General features: G+C 40.0%; 1 protein-coding gene across 1 annotated transcript; it reads right to left on the bottom strand.

Moving 5' to 3' along the window:
• Positions 1–1986: 1986 nt before the first annotated feature.
• Positions 1987–22268, bottom strand: TM4SF18 (transmembrane 4 L six family member 18). Its single transcript, XM_029214558.1, has 7 exons — positions 22168–22268; positions 15924–16022; positions 15639–15832; positions 12853–12942; positions 7003–7145; positions 3137–3317; positions 1987–2371 (listed from the first exon to the last, which is right to left on the bottom strand). The coding sequence occupies exons 3-7, from the start codon at positions 15813–15815 to the stop codon at positions 2357–2359; spliced, it is 606 nt and encodes a 201-aa protein (XP_029070391.1). The 5' UTR covers positions 15816–15832; positions 15924–16022; positions 22168–22268; the 3' UTR covers positions 1987–2356.
• Between the last annotated feature and the right edge of the window lie 658 nt (positions 22269–22926).

Here is a 22926-nt window from a genome sequence, read left to right as displayed (position 1 = left end):
ACAAGAAATATAACTCATAGTCTCATCATTTGGTGATAATTATTAACATTTAGGTATTTTCCAGTCATTTTTCTACGTATCTGAACGTTTATACACGTAAACGTCTACATGTAATTGTATGCTTATTTTAAAATTTGGGTTCACACTGCGCACAAAGATTTAAATACAGTTTTTACTTAAAATTGCATCATCAGCATACACTCTTTAAATACAAAATTTGGGTGGTTGTGTTAATATTTGATTTACTGATAGATATACTGTACTGAATTTGACTGTGCCCCTGTTGTTAGACATTGTTTCCAGTTCTGTGGTAGAGTCGTTCAGCTGACATCTGTTCATGGTCCACTCAATGTATGGTACCATGATGAATCTAAACGCAATGGAGACAGTCTTAGTGACAAACTGGTGGGGCTGACCTGCCAGAAGTTCATTTACAAGAGGACTGAGGAGCCTTTTGGAGAAAGAGGATGCTGCATATGACAAGCTTGTGGACTTCATAGAGTAATCAGATACTCTCTGGCTGGCTTTCTTCCTCATCCTTTGTTTTCCTGGCAGCAATGTCTGCGTGGCTTCATTTTTGGTTTCATAATTCAAATTTTCAAGCAAGAATAACCACCAATCTCATTTGGACAGTGTTTCACTTTAGGCTAAATCATTGGCCACTAGAGTGACAATAGGCTGCCCATGGCTTGGGTGCCGGTCCCAGTTCTGTCAGCTGAGTCCAGGTCATGGGGGTCATGTGGTACCCAACATGGCTTGCTTTCAAGATGCTCACTTCAGCAAAGGCTGTGAACAGGGCAGCTATCTTAAAGGAGGCTATAGGTTGAGCAGGCACCAAGGAGAGAGGCATTCTCCAGACTGCTGGCTACAACTGCCAGGCAGGCGTTGGTAGAGCAATGTTGACAGTGTCCATGGAGGAGGGCAATGGGGAAGTGGTGGAAGTGTTAAGGCCCAATGGGTCCATGATGGAGACAGGTACTCAGCAGAGCAGCCATGAGGAGCAGAAGAGCCTGGCATGAATGTCCAACATTGAGTGTCTCCTATGTCTGCTTTGGGCTAGGCCCTACGGATGATGGAAAAATATAAAACACGACAGCTGTCCTCCAGAAGGTCATGCCAAGTATAAGTAGAAAGTTCATAAATGTTTTACTTTAAAAATTTTTTTAAATAAATATTTAGTGGTAACTCTCCATGAAACAGGTATCAACTGGTCAGTGGTCACTTTCTATAACCCACTGAGCATGTCCTCAACTGCTCATTCATTTCAAGTCTACTTCTTGTAGCTCATCATACTCACCACCAGGAGTAAAAAAATAATGTCAATTAGCACAGGGAGATCAGCTTGGTGGTTTGTGACCACCTAGAGGGGTGGGATAGGGAGGGTGGGAGGGAGGGATTTGCAAGAGGGAAGAGATATGGGAACATATGTATGTGTATAAGTGATTCACTTTGTTATAGAGCAGAAACTAACACACCATTGTAAAGCAATTATACTCCAATAAAGATCTTAAAAAAAATAATGCCAAGAGCTCAATTAGATTATATAAATTTGCGTACAACATTTTGTGGCTTATCTATCTCACTGCTTTCCCCACTGAACATTGATTGAAGTGTTATTCTGTGATGTTTACAGATAGTCAATGTTGGAAAACATTTGGAAAAAGTGTATTCCTTTAAAAGTTGGAAAAATAGCAAACCTTTTAATAGTAAAAATATGTTTTTTTAAAAAAAGTATTTTAATAGTAAAACATAATAAAGAAAACTTGGAAAATATAGACAAGTAGGAAGGGTCACCTATGACCCAAATCAACCACAGCTGACATTTTTGTGTAAATCCATCTAGATTTAGTTTTTATCCTGTATTTTGGTTATTTGGTTTTGTTTTGTTTGTTTTGGATAGTTACGCTTATACTGTAAACATAAATTTGTAATCTGCTTTTTCACATAGTACTACTCATAATCTTTAAATCATCATTTTACATAATATTACAACCAAAGTACCATGTTTTATTTAATCTTTCCCCTAAAGTTAGACTTTCTGGGTATTTCTAATTTTCCAGAATATTAAATAATTTTCAAATATATGTAATTGCATAAAGTTTTATCTCGTATTCTTATTTATTTTCATAGGATAGGTTATAGAAGTTGGATTTATTTGATCAAAGGGTATGAACATTTCTGAAGATCCTGACACATATAGCTTTAGAAAAAAATTCTAAATGGAAGGCACTTCCAGTGAGGACAATAAATACCAACTGGAGAAAAAAGCCATCATCTGAATATGGCCCTCAAGTCCAAACAATAGACACAAGGTAGATGACCATATCTTGATAAAGAAAAACATTCTTGTTCTTATTCAAATGATTCCAGGCTATAAAAAAAAAAAGAAAGAAAGAAAGAGAAACAAAGTGAGTAAACTTGACTTGATTAATAATCCATAATCCAAGTAGCAACTTAAACTTATAGTTTATATGCAAAACATGATAGAATAGGAAAATATCTACTTGAAACTACTAGGAAAGGTATTATACATTATACGTTGTTAAACAAGGTATAAGATGTCTCATTCGTGATTTCTCTTTACTCTGGACTTGCTGGATAGGTTTAGCAGTTCCCACCATAATTAAATTAACAATATTTTAGCAGATGAAGCAGAAGTTGTTTCAATAGGATAAAGACATATTTCTCTTCTTCAAAACCACTCACTAATGACTCAATATAAGAAAGGATTATTTGAATGTAGCAGCATTCAAAAGAGAAATTATATCACTGGGATTAGGTTGTGAGCCTTCGACTATTTTATGAACAGGGACATTCTCAATAAATGGTAAGATTTCTTTGAGCTTTGAGTTATTTCTACATAGAAACATTGCTCATTTAAAACACCTGTGGTGTTTTCACCATACAACATGGAATGTGATTTTATAGTTATTCCATCGATTCGATCCATTTAGATAAGCCAACAGACACATCGGAATATTAGAAAAAATTGAGGTATTAGAGGTTGAGTAAACATGAGGGCAGTAGGAGTGGAAAGAAAATGATGGAATTCTAAAATCCTTCCAACAAGATCCATTGAGTCCTGGACAGTGGGGGTAAAATGGAGGAGGTACAGGTGCCAGTGGAGTTCTGTTACCTGAATGATGACTGAATAAGTTCCACACAGTATCTTGGACAACTGAATGACTACTCTGATGAGGCAGACAATCACTTGAAGACCACTGAGAGCTATGAGAATAGAAAATAAGATGATGTTCCACTCCACTACATGTGCTGGTTCCAGGCACTGAATCCATACGCTAGAATCTGTAAGGAAACTGAGAGAGAGGAAGGAAATGGTCAACATGATGCGTGGCCAAGCCTAAAGACTTGGTCCAAGGAAGAAGGCTACAAGTTTTCATATGTTTGGGAAATTAAGATACTGATATATGATTTAAAAACAATATTATTAAATGTGAATGAATATATAAAATTATTCAGATACACAATTGAACACATAGTATGCACAGCACAGGGCTATGCTTATTATGAACATGGTGCCTGCCTCAGACAATTCTAATTCACTTAGGAGGCAAGATGCATACTGAAGAGTTCAACAGCAATGAAAGGCCTCACATGTCAATACCAAGAGAGGTAGAGATTGCCCATTTCCTAGGAGTCCAAAGTTAGCCTAGGCTATCAGGGACAGGGCTGAGCTAGCACTGGATATAAAATCACACAGGTGGTAAAAGAGCAAAGAGAGATGATGCTATTATTCTTAGACTCTGTCCCAAAGCCTTTTAGAACAATGGTTCTCAAATTTGAGCATACATCAAGATTATCTGGAAAGCTTGTGAAAATGCAGATTGCTGGGTCCCAGCCTAGAGTTTCAGATTCAGAAGGTCTGGATGGGGTGGAGACTTCGTGTTTCTATGTTCCCAGGTGATGTTGATGCTGCTGGTCTGGGGTCCACTGTGTGTTCTGCAGCTCTTAAAAAGATTGAGATTATGAGGTGGAAAAGCAAAAGACTGAATGGTTTAATCAGTCTAGCGTAGCACAGGATTTTCAGAATTAAACCACCTCCGCGTTTAAGATAGTCTTAAAACCATGCTGAATTATCCTGTCTTTTGCCCACTTCCAGGTCAGCTATGGCCATTAGCATTTCTCCAAGAGTGACACTCTCTTTGGTGAACTAAATGGAAATTAAAAACTGGTCTCCTCAAAAAAAAAAAAAAAAAAAATCCCCCCCACAAAAACAATCAAGCCCAGTTACAGGGCAGAGCTGTTTGTAAATATCTTGTTGATAGCAAGATGTCTTTTTTCAAAACAGCAATTCAAGCAACCTTGGTGCCAGCCAAGTGGTCCTTAACTCTCTCTTTCCTCCCTTTCTTTATTTCTTATTCTCTATGCTCTGGGACATTCAGAGGCACTCTGAGAATTTCTTGGTATTGTTAATGGACCTTAGGTCTCAAGGGGTAAACAGCACTGAATATGGAGTCAGAACTCCTGGATCTGTAGGATCTGGGGCCAGGGATTTTACCTCTTTGATCTGGGCAATGGGTATAAAATATCTAACCCTAGGGTTATTGTGAACATTTGATGAGACGTATGTAAAAATGCTTTGGAACCTATAAAGCACAATACAGATGTAATTTCCTGTTATCATTTCCTTAGACCCACTTCATACACCCTCCTACTCCTAACTCAGTCTCAGATCCTTACTCTAGACTGTTCCCAGTATATACTCTGCACAGATCATCCAACACTTTAAAGCAAGATGCCTTGCAGGATTTCTCTTTTTCTCCTAGGATACGGTCCTATTTATTCTTCTTGTATCAACAGAATGAGTCATAAATTCACTATCAGGGTCTGGAAGGAATAGAGAAATTTGCCCTGATACTCATTCTCTCCACAATTTCTATACACCGTTCTAACAAAACACGTACTTCGTTATGTTATAATTCTATCTATAGCTATATCTGTGTATCTAGTTCCTCACTACACGGTGTACTGTGAGAACTCTGTTGTGATTTATGCATCTCTAAATGGCCATGTCTAAGGCCTAAGGCAGTGCCTGGGGCATTGCAAAGATCAACAAATGCTAGTTGAATGAAACTGATGCAGGATCCTCGCTGGTCACCATGCCAGTGGCTGAACTTAATGGCTGAACTTGCTGTCAACTTGGCAGATGGAAGACCATCATGTGGTATAGAAGGTTATGCAAAGTAATGATTTTAATAATAAAATCTGGCATGTCGAGAATTTATTAAGTCTAAGCTGTGCTTTACTTCTGTTTAATTTTCAGTTCTGTGAGGTAGGAATGATTATTATCTCCAGTTTACAGAGGCTCAGAGATATCCAGGTATTTGTCTAAGGCCATACAGTTTGTAAGTAGGAGACGGGAGACTTCAACCCAGATCTACAAGCACTGAAGCTCTGTGCTCTAAGGGCAATGTTCATTCTAAGGCTTCCATCTCAGCAGAACGTTCTGTCAAATCTGTGTGAGTTTCTAGAGGGAAGTGAACCTGTGTAATTTATCTTTGACTGTCTAGCACCTAATCCAAGGCAGGGACATAGTAGGCGCTTAATAAATATTTGTTGAATAAATGTACACATGAAGAGGTGATTTGGGCAATTTTCAGCTGATTTGTTCAACATTAACAGCTGTTCCACCTTGCATTCACCAAGCCTTGGAAACTTCTTTAGGGGCCCAGAAACTTAGCTTCCCTTCGTGGCCTCCAATTTTTCACCTCTAAACACTTTTATAGAGCTGGAATCAGGTGAATACAAATATGTAGGGCAACTTTAAAGGAGGAATGAAGAGGCATGTGGGCAGCCTGAGATTCCTGCATTGAAATTGGAGGCTTACTTGTTTTGGAGGTGGGGAAAAGTTCAGGGGCTGGTGGCATAAAGAACGACTCTTTGTACCCAGCGGGACTTTCTACATTAGGGTCCCCTTTCCTGAGCCCTTTCAATCCCAAAGGAGTGTCTCCTCCAAGTGTTCAGAAAGACCTGAAGTAATTTTCTAGGTTCTCCTGACCTGAGGGAGAGCTCTGCTCACAGCATGGGGTACCTCGTGGACACTTTAGAATAAAGGCAGCTATGGGCACAGAAGCAGTTGTGCTGTGCAGGCTGAGGTGAGCAGGTAAAACTCCAAATGGATGTGGGCTTTGAACAATAGAGCCAGCCATGGGGATTTGAGAAGAAAGTGTAACTTCTCCAGGGAATGGTACCGACACTCCCTCATTTTATTCCATTGGAATTGTCTGTGCAGTACAAGACAGGGAGAGATTGAGTAGATCTTCTTGTATCTCTGTCTGGGCCCTGCTCCCTCCCGAGCTGGTAGGGCCATGAGCCAGCACAATGCCAGTGTGAGGCATTCTGTGATCCAGGACTGGGTCCCTCAACGCTTGACTGAACTACCAGCCTTCGGAGCAAGGCTACCCCTAGGACTCTTGTTCAGTACATGTTCCATAAGCTCTTGGCTCCTTCCACAAACTCCTGCACCTACTCATGTCCCTGGATCTCACTTGGCTGCCCACCTTGCCTGGTTCTACCTCCGTGTGGCCCCTAATGGTATAGCTCCGGATAGCACCATCCAACGGCCCTGTGATTCTCTCCCAGCCAAGCCCTTTCACATCTGTAACAGACTCCATGTCCAGCCTGGCCACAAAACAAGACTGACTTCCCAGAACCACCCAAGCCCCAAGCTCCAGCAATTACCAGACCCCAATAACGATGAAGCCCTGTTCTGCAGTACGGCAGAAACATGCCTTTCATTCGGAAATGTCCACGACAGCCTTAAAATAGTGAATGCATGTGACATTAAAAGACTGGAGAAAAAAAGATCTAAACAGAGTTCAGTGTAGGAACAAATTGGTCTGGACGTTAGTAAACTATTAGGAACATTTTGGACTAAGGTAGACACAGAACCGCTAAGTGATCATGGAAAATGAGTATGGGCATGCAGCCAGGTGTTTCTGACTTTCAGACGTCCTCCGAAATCAGGGAATTATTCCTTACCGTCCTGCAGTGCCTTCAAAGGCATACTCCCAGCCATCAAGGGTGCGGCAGTAAGGGCCCTGAAGAAGGCCCAGAGCAGATATGACCAGGCAGTATCCAGAGAAAGCAATTCCAAGGGCAGAAAAGATCATCGACAGCAGTGTCTAAATTAAACATAGAAGGAGGTTAGTGCCATAGAATGAGACAAGGGGATATTGTGAATAAGTGATCAGATAGGTAACTTCCCCTAGTCATCCAAGCCTACTGCAGCCTGTGTAATAACAAATGTCCACAGAAAAAAAGGAAACATTTAATCCAAACCCACTTGATCTTAAAAATAAGTTTTTAAATGATTTTTTTCTTTGGCATTCCATAGAGAAAATTAGTTAATTTACTAAATTTCTCCCCTTTTTTTCTGGAGCTTTGATATCGAAATAATGATCAACTCATACATAAATGCAATGAAAGGATGTGGTCAATCAATCTATACTTCTTTATTGAAGACATGTTATTTTCTAGGTAGGGTGGGTTGTCTAAGAATCAAAAGCTATGATCCTTGTTTTTCTCTTATGAAGATGATATTTGAATATGTTCGCACACAGGAATATGTGGGGAAATATCGTGTGTTAGCCTAGATGGTCATGTTTATACTCAAGTGAGCATGGGATTGAAGGGGAGGTGGGTATTTTCATTTGAGTAGAAAGAATGAGCAATGTTCACTGCCAGATCCATACAAGCTAAGTTGTGAGACTAAGTAGATTGATCTGATCTAAAAGGGATTCCTACAGATGCGTAGAGGGGAGAAGCTTGGCATGGTGCTAAAACTGAGAAAGCAGGGCTGGTAAGACACAATCCAGCCCTTATATCACTTATAACATGAGTGTAACTTGGGAGATCCAGGCAGAAGGTGGCCTTGGATGCTGGATCAAGGAGACTGGACTTCATCCTTCAGAGTAAGTGGATTTTCCTCCCACAGCCTTTGATTAAAATTTTTTTTCAAATCTACAAAAAAGTTGAAAGTATAGTACCTTTTTCTTAGACTCAACTTTTGTGACTGCTACCATTTTTGCTTGCTCTCTCTCCCTCTCTCTCGGTATGTATATGTACATCGACAAACACATATATTTATTTACATTTTTGTCGCTTAACCATTTGAAAGTAGGTTGCAGACATTGGGATATCTCACCCCTAAACGCACCAGCACTTATGTCCCAAGAATAAAGATATTCTATTATTCTCCAATTGTTATTCCTTTTTTGTACAGGATCCAATGAAGGTTTAGGCACAAGTTTACATCTCTTTGGTTTCCTTTAATCTACACTAGTCTTGCTGCCTTTTTTCTTTCAGGATATTAAATTGTTTTTAAAGAATCCCAGCCAGTTGTCTTGTAGAAAGTCCCACATTCAGGGCTTTTCTGATTGTTTCCTCACAATTGGACTTGGATTAAACACTTTGACGAGAACATGTGGGGCTTCCCTGGTGGCGCAGTGGTTGAGAGTCCGCCTGCTGATGCAGGGGACACGGGTTCGTGCCCCGGTCCGGGAGGATCCCACATGCCGTGGAGCGGCTGGGCCCGTGAGCCATGGCCGCTGAGCCTGCGCGTCCGGAGCCTGTGCTCTGCAACCGGGGAGGCCACAACAGTGAGAGGCCCGTGTACCGCAAAAAAAAAAAAAAAAAAAAAAAAAAAGAACATGTGATTGGCGTGGGTACACTATGGGCCTCTCACTGCTACGGATGATGCTAAATTTGATCTCTTGGTTAAAGTGGTGTCCTTCAGATCTATAACTGTCCATTTTCTACTTTGCTGTTAGGAAGGCATTTGTGAGGTAATACTTGGAGACTGTGTCATATCTTGTTCCCTAAAGACATGTCAACAGGTGGATTTAGCATCTACTGATGACCCTCATGTTCACTGATCACCGATTATCACAAGAAGCGGTTGTAATGTACTGCTTCTCTAATTTTTCATTTCTCCTGCATTTGTAAGTTATCATTTTTCTGTACAGAAGAACTTCTATTTCCCGTTTCTCTCCTCTGCCCCTCTCTTTCTGTAATATTGTGGACGCATGGATTTTCTAATTCATTATGTTATAACTCATAATTGTTATTATTCCTTTCGATGCTCAAATGGTTCAAGGGAACCCTTGAACATCCTTGAACAAGGAACATCCCTTCAGGTCAATTCCTGTACCCTTCAACATACCCCCATCATTCTTTGAACACTTTCTTGCTTCCTGGCACAAGATGTCCCAAGATCAGTTTGAATTTATGCTGCCTTAGACCTGGAATAGCTCTTTTTCTAACAAGCCATGGAATTAATTTTTGAGCAAGGAAGTGACATGAACCAATAAATGATTTTGGAAAATTACTCCGGCAGTGGTGGCACACCAGCCAGAAGTGAGAGAGCCCCCAGATAAGAATTCCATGTGGAGAAAACGTCAAGTTGTGGCAACAAAGACACACACTGGACAAAAAGACATTGAGGAGGAAATGAGTAGCTGGAGATGGGCTGAAAAAAATTCCAGAGTTTGGGACTTGAGTGAAAAGGAGACAGAAATAGGGATGCCAAGAAAAGCAGTATTGTTTGGGAGAAAATTTAATTTAGTTTAAAAAATGTCGATTTCGAGTGAGAGTAGGATGGCCAAACAGAAACATGCAGTGGCCAGTTGATAAATTCAAAAGCTGAGACCAGAAAAAGAACAAAACACTGCAAGTTTTGGAACAAAGTTTATATCAAATTATATTTCTTTGCTTGGAGTTATTTTATAAATGTAACATCAGTACATGATCATTATGGAAAATCAGAAAAAAAGTATTTTAAAAACACAAAGAAGGAAAGAACAATTATGCTTTTTTCCTATTTGATACTAGTAATCTCATTGGCAACTTCACATATGATGGAAAGCTCTTTCAAGTTATGTTTTCATATTGATTGTTAATAGAGTTTTGCCTTGTCATGGGATGAGATAAATAGTTTTTTTTTTTACAGTAGATTTCTGTTAGTTATACTTTGTGAAAAATATTTACCTATTCGCTAATGTCATCTTTGAAAAAGGAAGAAGGACGTTTTCAAAAGATTGAGCTCCTTATTTACCAAATGGCCTTAAGCAGTTTGCTGGAAAGATCAGTGAAGAATTTCTCCATTTGGTGAATTTACAACCATAGCATAATATATATATATGTATGTATACATGTATAAATTACAATCTAATGAGTGGATACAATTGCACAATCGAAGTAAGCCTCAAAATAAAGTGGGAATAAGAATCTCTCTGAGTCACAGTGTCATTGTCCGTAAAACGTAGATGATGTAGATGGTTACAGTGCCTACATAATAGGGCTGTTTCAAAAATTAAAGGATACAATGCATATAAAAATTATTTGAAAAGTGAAAAGCATAATCAAAATATTATCTATTATTTCAAGTGCCCTTATTTGGCCAGTATTTGTTTTCCAGTGATAACAACCCACAGAATGTTGGCAGAAGATGCAACACCACAAAGGAATGGGGTTCAGGTCGTGCTGCTCCAAAACATGGCACCTTGGCATATTAATATCTTAAGCCGAAGGAGTTTGTGGAAATGGCAGAAGCGGGAAGTTCACTCTAACCTCCCTGACCTTCTCACCCTTCTTCCCTGAAACAGGCCATAAAACGCCCAGGTGAAAGATACCCTCCCTGCACCTGGAGGAAGGAAGACATTCTTATTACCAGAGACTAAAATTTGGGGCCAAGAACTCTGTATAAATAAATGTTGTTTAACTAAACCTTATTTTCCTAGTTACTTCTTCACCTTTTTCTATCCCTAACCCAAATCTGTCTTGTCAATTCTTCACAAAGTTCTTATTTCTTTATCTAAAAAGTTTAGATGCTTCCTGCTCTAGTCACATCTTCAGGGTCTTCATTCTCTTGTGAAATCACACATGTACATGTAAAAATTCAATAAAATTTTTATGCTTTTCTCATGTTAACCTGTCATCAGATTAATTTTCAGACCCAACCAGGGACCCAAAGAGGGTGGAGGAAACTTTTTTTCTCCTCTACAAAATGAATCTTAGATGACCTAAATTTCCATTCCAGAGCTTCAGAAGTTACAAACTGGTGCAGACTCAAATCTGGCCTGCAAGATGTGTTTTATTTAGTTTAAATGAAAATTAATTGCCAACATTTTATAGTTGTGAAGTTTTACTTAAAACTCCATATTTCTACTTCCTATTGAAAATTGAGAATTATTGCCCAATATTGTAGTGGTAGCAATTGGCTGGACCTGAGTAGCAGCTCCCTCTCTTCCTTAAATAGAAAATTTGCTCTAATGTCTACATATTTCACTGCCATCAGCTATTTGGCATCTGGGGGCATATCAGTTAGGACCCCTATCCTAGAGCATACTTTGAAAGAACCAAGCAGAAAATCCAGGAAATCCTCTCTCCCTTCCTCCTGCTCTTTCCACTGAGATGCCAGTCATCTCATCCAATGTTGACTATGACAGTGTCCAGACTCTACGCTATTTCTAGCATCCATTTGTGCTGGAGATGCTAATAATGAGCTAAGGCAAATTGAACACATGGATTTTTATTAGATACTTAACGGTACAAACATTTCTTTTCTAGAATTTCCCTGAGTACATAGGTTAAAATTTACCTGAATCCATTGCTTCACCTAGACCATTTTGAAAGCTTTTCTGTAGTATAATACCAACAGTTACTGGGGGATGTTTGATTCAACTGGTTAAGAAAGTAGACTCACACACACACACACACACACACACACACACACAGAAGGAGAGTATTTTGGTCTTCTAATTCTTCCCCACTAGGGGCACAATGGTGAATTAAACAACGAATTTAATCTTCCAAAAGCAACAGTCAAATAAAGTAAGCCACACCATCTTGGCCACATATTTAAATGTAATTGCACCTCGGACCAACTAAGTCAGAGTCTCTGGGGGTGGGATTCTAAGGCCAAGCTCCCAGATCATTGCAATGTGCAGACAACATGTGGAACCACTGCTGCAAAGAATGCCTCCCAGGCCTCTGGCAAAGCTCCTCCTAGTTAATGAATCATATTCTCTTTGAGTCACAGGTGACTCATCTATAAAACAGGAGTAGCAATGATATAATTCATTGGGTAAATGTGAACAAACTATGAAGTGCTATGCAAATATGAATAAATGATGATGACAGGAGGAGGGGGAGGTGGATGATGGTGGAAATACAGGAACCCAGTGCCTGTGTGTTGAGCATAGGCTTAGAAAATGTGGCTGTATTGTTCTCTCTTGACTCTATTTTAATTATCTTTAAAGTTCTAGCTTTAAAAATGTACATCATATATACCCAACTCTGAGATAAATCTAATGCTGTGTGAAAGAAGCCAGATACAGAAGACCAATACTGTATGATTCTATTTATATAAAATACAAACTAATCTATAATGACAAAAAGAGATCAACGATTATCTTTTGGGGGTGATGAAAATGTTCCATATCTTGACTATGATGCTAGTTTCATGGGTAGAGCTAACTGTCAAAACTCATGGAATTTTACACTTTTAATGGATGGCATTTATTATATGTAAATTAGTCTTCAATAAAGTTGATAAGGGAAAAAATAGACTCACAGAAACCCAGTTAGGAAAAGGTAATCTTATTTTCTAATTTCATGTATCTTTAAATATTGAATTGCTAGAAGAATATCAGTAGAGCAAAAGTGGAGGAAAACGGTAGACAAAATAGATAATATTTGGAGGAAACTCTTGGGCTCTGAACTGAAAGGATGATGGAGAGGGTACAATAGTGTCAATATTTTCATGTCCCCAAGTGAGAGGAAAGAAAGCCAGAGCACACTCAACCATCCTCAAAACGCTATTGTTCTTACCATGTATTTTTTGCTGCAGTTTTCACTCTGGCAACATTTATAGTTGTTATCATTCTCCAGTACAAGAAGAATTGCTGCTACTATAAGCATCTATAGTAGGGAAGAGAAAAGATATCAGAAATGGAATACTAGTTTGCATTCATGCTCATAATCAGAGCACAGTGTTTCAGAGCATAGACTCTGGGATCAGGTAGCTCTGGGTTCAAATCCCAGTTCTGCCACTTAATAACTGTATGCACTCCAGAGTCCTTTCCTACAAAATGGTGCTGAGAACTCACCTCTTGGGGTTGTTATGAGCTATTGTACGTAAAATTTTGAATAGTGTGCTTGATTCATAACATGTGATTGATAAATGTTAGCTGTTATCATAGTTATCAGTTATCAAGAGCTAATGATTAAGGAGGGGCAAATGGTATGGACATGAGAATAGCACCCTCTGCAGCAAGCACGCACTTCTCACTGACTCAGTTGTGGAGGACAAAGGAAAACCATTCACCAGACTTTGCCATTTGCCATCCTCTTTCTATTTACTGCCCTCTGGGAATCCAGGTGAAAGGTATGGTTACTCTGAAACTAAATCTCTTAATCCAAAATAAAGTAAAATCAATTTCCCCGAGTATTCAGATCATCTTAGATTCAGATTTTCCAGTGGGTTTTGTCTGTATGAAGCCAACAAACTGGGAGAATTCAGTGTATTCTACTTCCCTTTCTTGGTATCTTAGAGAAAGGGCTCAAGTTCCGGAAAGAACATGGGTTTCTTTACTATTGGATTGGCCAAAAAGTTCGTTCAGGTACAGAAAAACCGGAACTATCTTTTTGGTCAACCCAAGATTATAGTCCTTGGTTTGGGCAGGTATGGACTGTGAATTGCTTCTGGCAAATTCTCCACCTATCCTTTCCTTCTACTGTTCAGTACTGAATCTTGTAGTTGAGTTCATTGTTATTTTACTCCTTGTAGTGAATATTTCCAGTTTCCAAATTCCTTCAGCCATCATTTATTTATCTATCCATTTAATTATTTATCTATATTCCTCTCCTTTCTCCAAAAAGGATTTGATCTTGAAAGAATATTTTTCAAGAATTCCTAGACAGTGAAAACTAGAGAATAGGTTCTTTTTACAGTTTTAAATTTTACATGGAATATAAGCAAACAGTCTTACATTCTCCTCCTTTCAACACCATTAATTAACACAATTTTAAAGAGATTCTGGTTTAACTTTAGTAATGTCTTGCAAATCTTCCACTTATTACAATTATATATTGAGAGAAACAATGACAAGATAAGCCACAATAAACCAGGTGCAGTAACCAGCCTCATTACAATATTGTTAGAAATAATTAGACCTAGATCCTAGAGTCCTGTGCCAAAGGAGAAACACAGGCATAGCCCGTGTTTAAAGAGAAACTTCTCTCCCTTTTTGTTGTAAAATATAGCTGCAGTACAGAGGGCTCAAGAATAATGGAGGAAAATTACCCAAAATACCACTACTCTCACATGTTTTTAAGTATGTACTCCCACATGTGTATATTTTACATAATTTCAATCATAATGTATTCACAATTTTGTTATATCTTTTTTCACTTAATATAAAATAACATGTGCTTTCCATGTTGCTACGTGTTCATAACTACAATTTTCATCCTTTATAAAGTGAATGGACCATAATCTATTTTGCCATGTCTATGCTAGGATGCTTGTAGTTTTTTGCTATTATAAATAATGCTGCCACAAACATCTATGTATAAATTTCTTTCCTTATTCTGGATTATTTCCTCAGAATGTATGCTCAGGTTTAGGATTACCAAGTCAAAAGACATAAGCATTTTCATGGATCTTAATATACCATATGAAAAATGTCTCCCAAAGGCTTGCATTTATTTATAGTACCACCACCAACAGTCATTATGTACCTAGCACATAGCACCTTCAGCAGCACTGTGTATTCATATTTCAAAGTTTATTAATTTAATGTGCAAAATGACAAATAAATGAAACTGCTTTCCAACATATTTATTCAAATATTATAATAATTAAACACCCACAGAGATGTAGAGATAGATTATAATGGATTTTCTTTTCTCTTTTTTGCATTCTTGTTGGTATAGAAAGCTTACAGTACACAGTGTGTTTTTTTTTTTTTTTTAGAAATGATATGATCAGGAAAAACTTCTTTTCCTCTGAGTTGCCAACATGATTTGCTCTCAGTTTGCTTTTAAAGAGCACAAAGTCGTCAGAAAAACATCCATGGATTCTTACTGTGGATACTTTGATTTAGTTTTCATCAACACCCACCCAAAGACATTGAGTAACTTGCTTTAAGGTCTCATGACACAAATGACAGAGCTTAGACTGGAACTCAAGTTTGTCTGAATCTTCAAATCTCTGCTTTTCCCACTGTCTTAATACCACTCCAAGCTAGAGAAATCCTGAGTACAGACAGAAAATCCTTTCTAGGAAAGAGCAATGCCACTGGAGATTAAATAGCATAAGTGGACACACAGCTTTCACGAGGATATGATATTTCTATAGGCCAGTGTCCCACCAACTTTCATTAGGACTAATTTCCTGCATTGCTGGAGCTACATAAGTAAGCAGCTTACTGAAAACAAAGCTACCCTCCAAGTCCTTATGGACTACCTGCCTTTTCACCCCCATCCATCTTCCAAACCCAAACCAAGGATTAGAAGAATGATTTTTCCATGATTCATCATTTTCACTAGGAACAAGTTCATGCTTAGTAAAAACTCCCCCTTCTGCAATCCCAAGTCTCCAAAGTCACACTTACCATAATACCTGAGAAACAGATTCCTTCAAAATACCAGACGTAGTTGGTGAGTTTATTGCTGGATGCATAGGAAGCTTGCCCGTTGGGGAAATACAATAATATGTTTACAGTTATACTCCAAAGTGCAAGAGGAATCAGCAGACTACTCAGGCAGCTTCCACATTTCCAAGACCCCATGTTACCCTGCTCAGAACCTGCAGGAGATTTCAAGAGTGTAGAATTACATCAAGCCTGTTTTTCTTCCTTACCTGTCTCCCCCCCTGCCCCCTCCCAGAGATTACCTACCACTTTCTGGGTCAGAGCCCTTCAGTTCATATTCATGAGGAGCCCAGGACTCGGACAGAACTGCAGCCTGCAATCTGTCGGTGTGGAAATAGTGGTTTACTGTTTGGAGAACAATAGACAAAGATCAACGGCTGAAAAGCTGAGCTGGTCTTCATCCTGTGCCAAAGGAATGTGGTGTTTTTACTGCTTTTTAAAATAAGTCATTTTCCTCTGGATTAGAGCACTCAAGACTGAATCCTGGGCATGTTTGCTGAAGGAAGTTGGAGGGGGGCGGCTGGAATGGAGTCTGGCAAATTTCACCCCACAGTGGACAGGGGGGTTAAAGAGAAAACTACCAAGGGATCTTATATTGGCACCGGATGTGCGTTTTGCTCAAATATTCTGACTTTACGTATCTGTCTTTTATTCAGTGTTCTTTATTGTATGCTCACTCTTCACCAAGCACTGTTTAAACTGCAGGGGGCACAAAAAGGACAAAGAAAGGGAAAGACTGGTGAGTTAGGAAAACAAGACATCACAGTTGATGAGTTTATTGTTATAAGACTGGTACTGCTTTCCTCTAAAGAGTTCACATCTATTATCTCTACCTCGCAATAAAATAATAACAGGAATAAATTCATATCTCTTACTGCCTAGGAAAAAGAGGTAAAAGAATTTGGGTAATTTGATTAAGACTTTATGAGTAATAAGTTTGAAGTGAATTTAGGAATTCTCCCTTCCAAATTATTATTATTTTTTAAACATCTTTATTGGAGTATAATTGCTTTACAATGGTGTGTTAGTTTCTGCTTTATAACAAAGTGAATCAGCTATACGTATACATATATCCCCATATCTCTTCCCTCTTGCGTCTCCCTCCCTCCCACCCTCCCTATCCCACTCCTCTAGGTGGTCACAAAGCACCGAGCTGATCTCCCTGTGCTATGCGGCTGCTTCCCACTAGCTATCTATTTTACGTTTGGTAGTGTATATAAGTCCATGCCACTCTCTCACTTTGTCCCAGCTTCCCCCTCCCCGTGTCCTCAAGTCCACTCTACTCCTTTCCAAGTTATTGCCCTAAATTTAAAGAGCTACAGATCCCTATAGTTCTGATGACATAAGGAGATTATGGGAAGGAATCTTGGCACTAATATGTTAAAGATAATGTAGACAGTGGTGTAAAGAATTCAAGGGTTGGAAAGCAACTATACTCCAATAAAAATTAATTAAAAAAAAAAAAAGAATTCAAGGGTTGGGAATTCCCCAGCGTTCCAGTGGTTAGGACTCTGTGATTTCACTACCGAGGGCCCGGGTTCAGTCCCTGGTTGGGAACTAAGATCCCACAAGTTGCGTGCCACAGCCAAAAATGAAACAAAACAAAACAAAAGGATTCAAGGGCTGCCTGACCTCATTGCCACTTTCTGCTGGCAACCTCAGAACCCTGCTTAACTTAACTTTCTCAAGTCTCAACTTCCTAAGTTGTGAAATGGGGATTAAAAAACAGTACCTTCCCCACAAAGATAATGTGTGGGTTAACAGGATTATGTGTGCAAAACACAGTATCAGGTGATAGAGAAGGAGCAGGCAGTAAATGGGAGCCGTCATTAATAATAAAAAAGCAGTTATAGGAACATGATGGTCAAAATGGTACAGAGATCAGAAGTAAAGTCTGCTTATTTATTCCTCTCAATACCCAAAGAGTTTTGTGTCATGAACCCTGAAAATCTTAACCCTAGAAGTATTTTTTTAATAAATTTATTTATTTACTTATTTATTTTGACTATGTTGGGTCTTCGTTTCTGTGAGAGGGCTTTCTCTAGTTGCGGCAAGCGGGGGCCACTCTTCATCGCGGTGCGTGGGCCTCTCACTGTCGCGGCCTCTCTTGTTGAGGAGCACAGGCTCCAGACGCGCAGGCTCAGTAGTTGTGGCTCACGGGCCTAGTTGCTCCGCGGCATGTGGGATCTTCCCAGACCAGGGCTCGAACCCATGTGCCCTGCATTGGCAGGCAGATTCTCAACCACTTCGCCACCAGGGAAGCCCCGGAAGTATTTATATTTAATTTGTATTATCCTCCAGAAAGTATTAACACTCCATAACATAACTGCTTTTAATTCAAGAGAATAAAAATTTATTTTTACATGAATACTTTAAAATTGTATTATACTTATATTTTTTAAAAAATGGAGCTACTTGGAGCCACATTGGGATTCAAATAAAACAAACTAGAAACTAGTAGTCAAACTATGGTGGGTTCCAAAGAGGTTTCGTGGCACCCCCTAATGGATGTGATTTTTTTTTCTTCCTGTAGTGTTTTTAGCAAAGTGCATCAACAAAGTCTGGTCACTAGATTCCGTACCCCCTCCCCCCAGGGACATAGAAGCAACCTAAAATCACATTTACTAGAGCTTTGGGGATGATGGGGAGAGCAACAACGTCTTTGGTTGAATATTTATTGAGTACCTGCTATGTGTCAGGCACTGTTCTAAGGGTTGGGAAGAGAGATCAGTGAACAAGAAAGTCCAAAATCCTTGCCCTCATGCAGCTTACATTCTACCATAGTGGAGACTAACAATAAAAAATACGTATAAGTAACACATATAACTTATCAGGTAGCGGTAAGTGTGGCTAAAATAAGTCAAGGAAGGACAAGCAAGAGTGCCAGAGAATGGGGCTGGGGATGTCATTTCTGATGGGGTGGTCAGGGAAGATCTTGCTGAGAAGGTGACATGAGCAAAGAGCTGAAGGAAGCAGAGGGTGTGAGCCCTGTAGAGAACTTGGGGCAAAGCACTGTAGGCAGAGAAAATAGCAAGTGTGCAAAAGCACTGAGGTAGAATGATCCCCAGTGAGGAGACTACTGTTACTGCAGCCAAGAGAGGGAGGGGAAGAGCAGTAATATCTGAGATTAGTTTTGAGTAGAAAAATGACACGTTAAAAGGCTCACTCTGGCTGTGGTGTTGTGATTAGGCTGTGAAGGGTATGGGTGAAAGAAAGGAGATGAAGCCATTTCACCAATCCAGGCTTCCCATGGGAGATAGTGGCTCAGACCTTGACAGTAGTAGCAGAGATGGTGAGAAAAGGCTGGATTCTGTCTATATTTTGAAGATAGAGCCAACAGTATGTGGTGACAGCTTGAATGGAAGAGAAAGAGAGGAGTCAAAGATGGCCACGTGGTTTGGGGCCTGGGCAACGGGAAGAATGAAGTTGTCATTTACTGAAATGAGCAAAACAGCAGGTTGAGCAGGGTTGGAAGGGGAAGATGAGGTGGTCAGTTTCAGACATACCTAGTTCTGAGACACTTATTAGAAATCCAAGAGGAGATGCCAATTAGGCTGTTGGATACACAGATATGAAGTTCAGGGAAGAGGTCTGGGATGGAGTATGTGAGAGTTGTCAGTGTATACATGGTATTTAAAGACATGAAACACTATGCACGAATGAGTGTAGTTAGGAAAGAGACCCAAGGACTAGGTCCTGGGAAGTCCAGTGAATTGAGTTTGGGGACAAGAGGGGGAGTCAGCAAAGGAGACTGAGAAGTGAACAGTGAGTTAGAAGAATGAAGAGCTTAGCCTGGAAGTCGAGTTCCTAGTTGAGAAAGAAGTGATCAATTAGAGTTAAGGCTGCCTATAGAGCGAGTAATGTGGGAGGACTGAGAAATGGCTATTGGACTTAGCAATGTGGAGGTCATCAATGAGCTTGATAGGATGACCTTTAGTGGTGGGACAGACATGAGTCTAACTGGAATGTGTTCATGAGAGAATGAGAAAAGAGGAATTGGATACAGAGAGAAGAGGTAACACTTTTGGAGAGTTTAGCTGGAGGGAAAGTGGGAGTCCAGGGAAAAAGTTTAAAGGAAAAAATTATAGCACATTCCTATACTGATGGGAATATTCTTGTTGAGGGTTGGGGAGGGGAGGGGAGTAGAAGAGAGAAACTGGGGAGAATTGCTAGAGCTGTGTTCTTGAGTAAATGGGAAGCAGTGGGAGTGTGTGCACAGATGGAGGAGATGGCCTGAGCTAGCAGCCTGGGCAGCTCTGTCTTAGGAACAGAAGGAAGACAGAGCATAAGGAATTGGAGGTGTGGGAACTTCTGATTGCTTCTGCTTTCTCAGTTAAAACCAGAAGCAGGCTTATCAGCTGAGAATGAAGACGGAGAGAGGATGTTACAGGTTTGGAGGGAGAGGAGAAGGTGTGAAACAGTTGCCTAGGAAAGCAGGATGGTGAACGGTCTAGAGAGATGGGGCAGATGCTGGCAGGCACTGAGGCCCTCTTGAGGTCATGAATTTATAGTGAGACTAGGCAGCATGGTCAAGTGCTTTTCCCAGTGCAGTTCAACTGCAGAGGTGTGGGCAGAGAGTAGTAAGAAAGCTGGAATCAACCAGGATTGGGAGTTTGCCAGGCAAGTATCATAAACAGAGGGAAGGGGACAAAGGAATCAAGAATATATATAAGAAAGTGATTATAGTGATGGACTGTGGAAGGAAGAAGGAGGGAAGTAAGGACAAAAGAATATGAGGGACAGTAAAAAAGGGGTTGGATTTGTAGATTGTGTGTCCCAGTGTGGTTGAAGAATTACTGGTTTTGAGTAGCAGAGAGATCAAGAGCTGGAAAGATGCAGATGTAAGCTCTTGCATATGGAATGGATAAGCTACAAGGTCCTACTGTATAGCACAGAGAACCATATTCAGCATCCTGTGATAAACCATAATGGAAAAGAATATAAAAAAGAATATATATATATATATAATATATATAAAACTGAATCACTTTGCTATACAGCAGAAATTAACACAACATTGTAAATCAACTATACTTCAATTAAAAAATGGAAACAAAAGAGATCTGGAAAGATAGAAGGCAGTGACTGGGAAGAAGGGATGCTGGAATTAGAGATTAAGATGTTTCAGTAATTGGTGGAGACAATCTAGAGGTATATTTTGGGCTGAATTTTGCTCCCTTGAAATTCATATGTTGATGCCACATAACCTCAGAACGTGACTATATTTGGCGAGAGGGCCTTAGCTAGAACAAGGCTGGTAGAGTGGGCCCTAATCCGGTCTGACTGATGTTCTTGTAAGAAGAAGAAATTTGAACACACAGAGAGATACCAGAGGTGCCTGTGCACAGAGGCATAGGAGGACACAGCGAGAGGACAGCCATCTGCAAGCCAAGGAGAGAGTTCTCAGGAGAAACCAAACCTGCCAACATCTTGATCTTGGACTTCTAGGTTCCATCGATGTGAGAAAACACATTTCTGTTGATTAAGTCACCTATTCTGTGGTATTTTGTCATGTCATCCCTAGCAGACTAGTAGGTGTGACCATGGGAGTGAGTGGCCTAAGTAGGGTGGAAAGCAGGAGGATTGGAGGAAAGCAACTGAGACGGCTGGATATTGGAATGGTTGCTTGCAATGAATATTAAAATCAACTATTATAACAATGGTAGTTTGGGAGAGAATGGCTGCATTTGGAGAGCCAGCTGCTAAACTCTTCAAGGAACCAAAGGAAGTAACCTTGAGGGAGAATGAACTGAGGGTGGGAAATGATCACAGTATCATCCAGCATTGAAATTTACAGTCTCTCCAGTCAATATTTAACCACCCCTCTCCCATCAACTTTTAAGCAAAGATGTTAAAAAAACTGAAACTGTTTAATTTGGCTTTAAATATTTCTCACCTTGAGACATCAGTCATAGAGATTCTAACAGGCAATGAAATAAGGTAAAAAGGAAGGGGGAGAACAGGATAATCTCTGAAGAGGGTAACTGGCTACCAAGAAACCCAGAAAGAACAGTGTTTTACCGACTTATTTGCAAGGTTCTAAGAGGGTTTAGTTGAGACTTCATAAGTTTTTATTGCCAATATTTTGTACTTTGGAGAGGAGTGATTAGGAATACCTTTTGTTAATGGGACTTCCCTGGTGGCACAGTAGTTAAGAATCCGCCTGCCAGTGCAGGGGACACGGGTTCGAGCCCTGGTCCGGGAAGATCCCACATGCCGAGGAGAAACTAAGCCCGTGCGCCACAACTACTGAGCCTGCGCTCTACAGCCCATGAGACACAGCTACTGAGCCCGCGTGCCACAACTACTGAAGCCCACACACCTAGAGCCCGTGCTCCGCAACAAGAGAAGCCACCGCAACGAGAGGCCCGCACACTGCAATGAAGAGTAACCCCTATTCGCTGGAACTAGAGAAAGCCCGTGCACAGCAACGAAGACCCAACACAGCCATAAATAAATAAATAAGATACAAAAAAAAAAAAAAGAATACCTTTTGTTAAACTTTATGGAGGGTAGAATCCTTGAGCAGTTCCCACCTATCAGTGCTGTGGCTTCCAGGAATTTTCAGTGTCAGTGACGTGAGCTCCGAATCAGGGCCCCCCTCAAAATAATCATGATAAATTGACATCTCTTGAGTATCTTTGTGCTAGGCACTGTGCTAGAAGCTTTCACATACATTAAAAACAAACAAAAAATAAATTTTCACAATGACACTAAACTGAAGGCATTAACTCCATTTTGCATGTAAAACAATGGATCTAAGAAAACTTTTTAAACTTCCAGGAGCTAGAAGTTAAGCCCAAGATTTAAGACATATTCTTTGAACTCTTCCACCATGTTCACCCTGGCCTGACACACTTCTAGGCGTTAACCTCCTCTTCTTCACTGCAAATAGGTTTCAAGTTTAGATATTTGGATTCTTTGGTAGTGGCTGCCTACATTGCTATTTTGAAGACACACTGGTTTCAGTGGGAGAAATATACAGGCCAGATAAATTACTGATGTCTGCTGTGGAGACGGGGTCAGGGAAGGGAAACATGCATGACTAGTATATCCCAGTCTTGGTCAAGCCCCAAAAGATGTCTCTAATGATGCTTTCATGTCACAGGTAGTTATGAAGATTTGGAGGGGCGTGGTGCAGGACCAGACACCATTTGGAAGACTGTTCAGCAAGGGTGACAGAAGTGAATGAAGAGGATATGACTGGCTGAAAAACTTGATAAAATTGTGAAAAGGGGCCATAAGCAAT

Source organism: Monodon monoceros, unplaced genomic scaffold (genome assembly GCF_005190385.1).
Source record: "Monodon monoceros isolate NGI ecotype Baffin Bay Population unplaced genomic scaffold, NGI_Narwhal_1 Super_Scaffold_11, whole genome shotgun sequence".
Lineage (NCBI taxonomy): Eukaryota > Metazoa > Chordata > Mammalia > Artiodactyla > Monodontidae > Monodon > Monodon monoceros.
This window is presented reverse-complemented; position numbering and strand designations above follow the sequence as displayed.

Coding starts and splice junctions, on each gene's coding strand:
- TM4SF18 (XM_029214558.1), bottom strand. CDS start 15,815: ATGGGGTCTTGGAAATGTGGAAGCTGCCTGAGTAGTCTGCTGATTCCT. Junction 12,943..15,638: donor TCTGTTTCTCAGGTATTATG/GTAAGTGTGACT, acceptor TCCCTACTATAG/ATGCTTATAGTAGCAGCAAT. Junction 7,146..12,852: donor ACTGCAGCAAAAAATACATG/GTAAGAACAATA, acceptor TGTTTAATTTAG/ACACTGCTGTCGATGATCTT.